At 37.7% G+C, this 2,688-nt stretch overlaps 1 protein-coding gene across 1 annotated transcript; it reads right to left on the bottom strand.

Moving 5' to 3' along the window:
• Positions 1–710: 710 nt before the first annotated feature.
• On the bottom strand, positions 711–2,232 carry LOC103131575 (gastrula zinc finger protein XlCGF8.2DB-like; the record flags this gene model as incomplete). The annotated part of the gene is made up of 1 exon (XM_007543248.2): positions 711–2,232. A coding segment is annotated over one exon (887 nt), but the record flags the coding sequence as incomplete, so codon positions are not given.
• Positions 2,233–2,688: the final 456 nt, after the last annotated feature.

Genomic DNA, 2,688 nt, shown 5'->3' with positions numbered 1-2,688 from the left:
GTTAATCAGTGTGCTGCTGTTATATCAGACAGAATGGACCAGGAGAGGAACTGACCCATCAGAACCTAAAGAACCAGACATCAGAGTCTCTTCATCCCTCAGTCATCTCCTGAGGCTGATATGGTACAGAACATTTAGCCATGATTAAGTTTCTTATTGTGGTTTTAGTAGACTGTTCTGGTTTAATTATCTGCTTATTGTATAATAGTATCAGCCAAAATAATACAAATGGTGATTTAAAAAACAAATCATACTAATAGATTAACAGTAAATACATAAATATTTCCTACTTTAAAAGGTTTGAGGGCTTTCTATACGTTTTATTTTGAAATGTTGAAATATTTTATGACTACATTGTTAAGCGGTCATTTAATGTATGATTTCACCATTATTTTATTAACTTCGTTTACCAGTTTGGATAATCTGACTTTCTATTAATGAAGAAAAAACATGCCAACCAAAAATGTACCAGGCACAGACCTGCAGCCCAGGGGCGGTTCTAGACGGGGGCCAAAAGGGGGACCGAATAAATTATACTGATTAACTGCCTTTTGTTAAAATTTAGAGGTAGATTTATTTAACCTTCACAATTTTACCTTAATGAATTCATGCAATGTTAAGGAGGAAGAGATGGGCTCTGCTGCTGTATATATAAACGTTTTCCCGATTTAATGTTTTCTACTAAACAGAAAAAAGAAAAAGACCATCAGTATCATCAGTATAATAATTTATTACCTAAAAATTATATTAAAAGTTTAAATAATTTTTCTATCTAAAATTCAATCCACATCATCAATACGTTTTCTAAGCATTAAAACCAAGTCAAATAAATACATCCATTTCCCCAAATCATTGAAATAAAATAAATAATTACAAATGATAAACACACAATAGACTCCAAAATTTTAAAAGTCTAAATCTGAAAGCAGTCAAACCTGCAATTACTCCACTTCCAATCAGCAGGTTACTAAGAATCTTACTTGAGGTTCACATTGTGCCATCAAACCTGTGAGTTCTCATGTGAACTGCTACATTTCTTTTGAGCGAAACTTTTTCTACAGAACCTACAACAGAAAGGTTTCTAACCCGTGTGAATCTTCTTGTGATGAAGTAAACTGGATCTCCACAAAACATTTTCCTCTTTGTCACTAAGGGTGCACCGATTGCAGTTTTTGCTTTGGGGTGCTCTAATAGTCACACCTCTCAATGGAGAGCAGAAGAGAGCAGTGACTGAGGTCAATAAAATTGGGGAATCAGATCAGCTTCACATGCAAGAATCAGCTGATGTCCCAAAATTAAGGAAATCAACATAGATTAATCGGCTGGCTGATAAATCAGTGCACCGCTACTTCTCACATGTGTGAGTTCTGATGTGAGAAGTTAAATTGCTTTTTTGAGTGAAACTTTTACCACAGGTTTCACATAAGAAAGGCTTCTCACCTGTGTGAACTCTGATATGCCCAATCAACTCAGGATTCCTCTGGAAACTTTTTCCACAGGTTTCACATGAGAAAGGCTTCCCACCTGTGTGAACTCTGGTATGCCTAACCATGTCAGATTTCCTCTGAAAAATTTTTCCACAGGTTTCACATGAGAAAGTCTTCCCACCTGTGTGAACTCTGATGTGACTAACCAAGTCACATTTCCTACGGAAACATTTTCCACAGTTGTCACATGAGAAAGGCTTCTCACCAGTGTGAATTGTCATGTGATCAAGTAAATTAGATTTAGAGACAAAACTTTTTCCACAGGTTGTGCACGTGTAAGGCCTCTCACCCGAGTGAATTCTCATGTGTTCGTTTAAAATGCTGATTCGATGGAAACTTTTTCCACAGGCTGCACATGTGTACGGTTTTTCCCCTGTATGAATTCTCATGTGATCAATAAAACGACTCTTGTGAGGGTAATGTTTTCCACAGGTGGAACATGTTAAAGGTTTCTTAGCCGTGTGAGTCTTCATATGTGTTTTCAAGGAATTATTTCGAGAAAAGGTTTTGTCACAAATTTTACAAGAAAATAGTTTTTGTTTTGGGTGAGCTTTCTTGTGCTTTTTTTGTTTTGAAGTCTCAGTTGTGCCTTTCTGTTTGTTCACCAACATGTCATCAGTCTCCTGTTTCAGCACAAGCTGTACTTTATCCTGACTGATGCAGAGTTGCTTCTCTTCCTCTTTGAACTGTTGAGGTTCTGGTTCCTCTTGCTCCAGTTTTATCTGCAGAGGTTCTGGTTCCTCTTGCTCCAGTTTTATCTGCAGAGGTTCTGGTTCCTCTTGCTCCNGGTAATGTTTTCCACAGGTGGAACATGTGAAAGGTTTCTTAGCCGTGTGAGTCTTCATATGTGTTTTCAAGGAATAATTTCGAGAAAAGGTTTTGTCACAAATTTTACAAGAATATAGTTTTTGTTTTAGGTGAGCTTTCTTGTGCTTTTTTTGGTTTGAAGTCTCAGTTGTGCCTTTCTGTTTGTTCACCAACATGTCATCAGTCTCCTGTTTCACCACAAGCTGTACTTTATCCTGACTGATGCAGAGTTGCTTCTCTTCCTCTTTGAAATGTTGAAGTTCTGGTTCCTCTTGCTCCAGTTTTATCTGCAGAGGTTCTGGTTCCTCTTGTTCCCGTTTCATCTGCAGAGGTTCTGGTTCCTCTTGCTCCCGTTTCATCTGCAGAGGTTCTGGTTCCTCTTGCTCCCGTTTCA

This window comes from Poecilia formosa, unplaced genomic scaffold (genome assembly GCF_000485575.1).
Source record: "Poecilia formosa unplaced genomic scaffold, Poecilia_formosa-5.1.2 Scaffold789, whole genome shotgun sequence".
Lineage (NCBI taxonomy): Eukaryota > Metazoa > Chordata > Actinopteri > Cyprinodontiformes > Poeciliidae > Poecilia > Poecilia formosa.
Note: the sequence above shows the minus strand (reverse complement) of the source record. Positions and strands in the feature narration are given on the sequence as shown.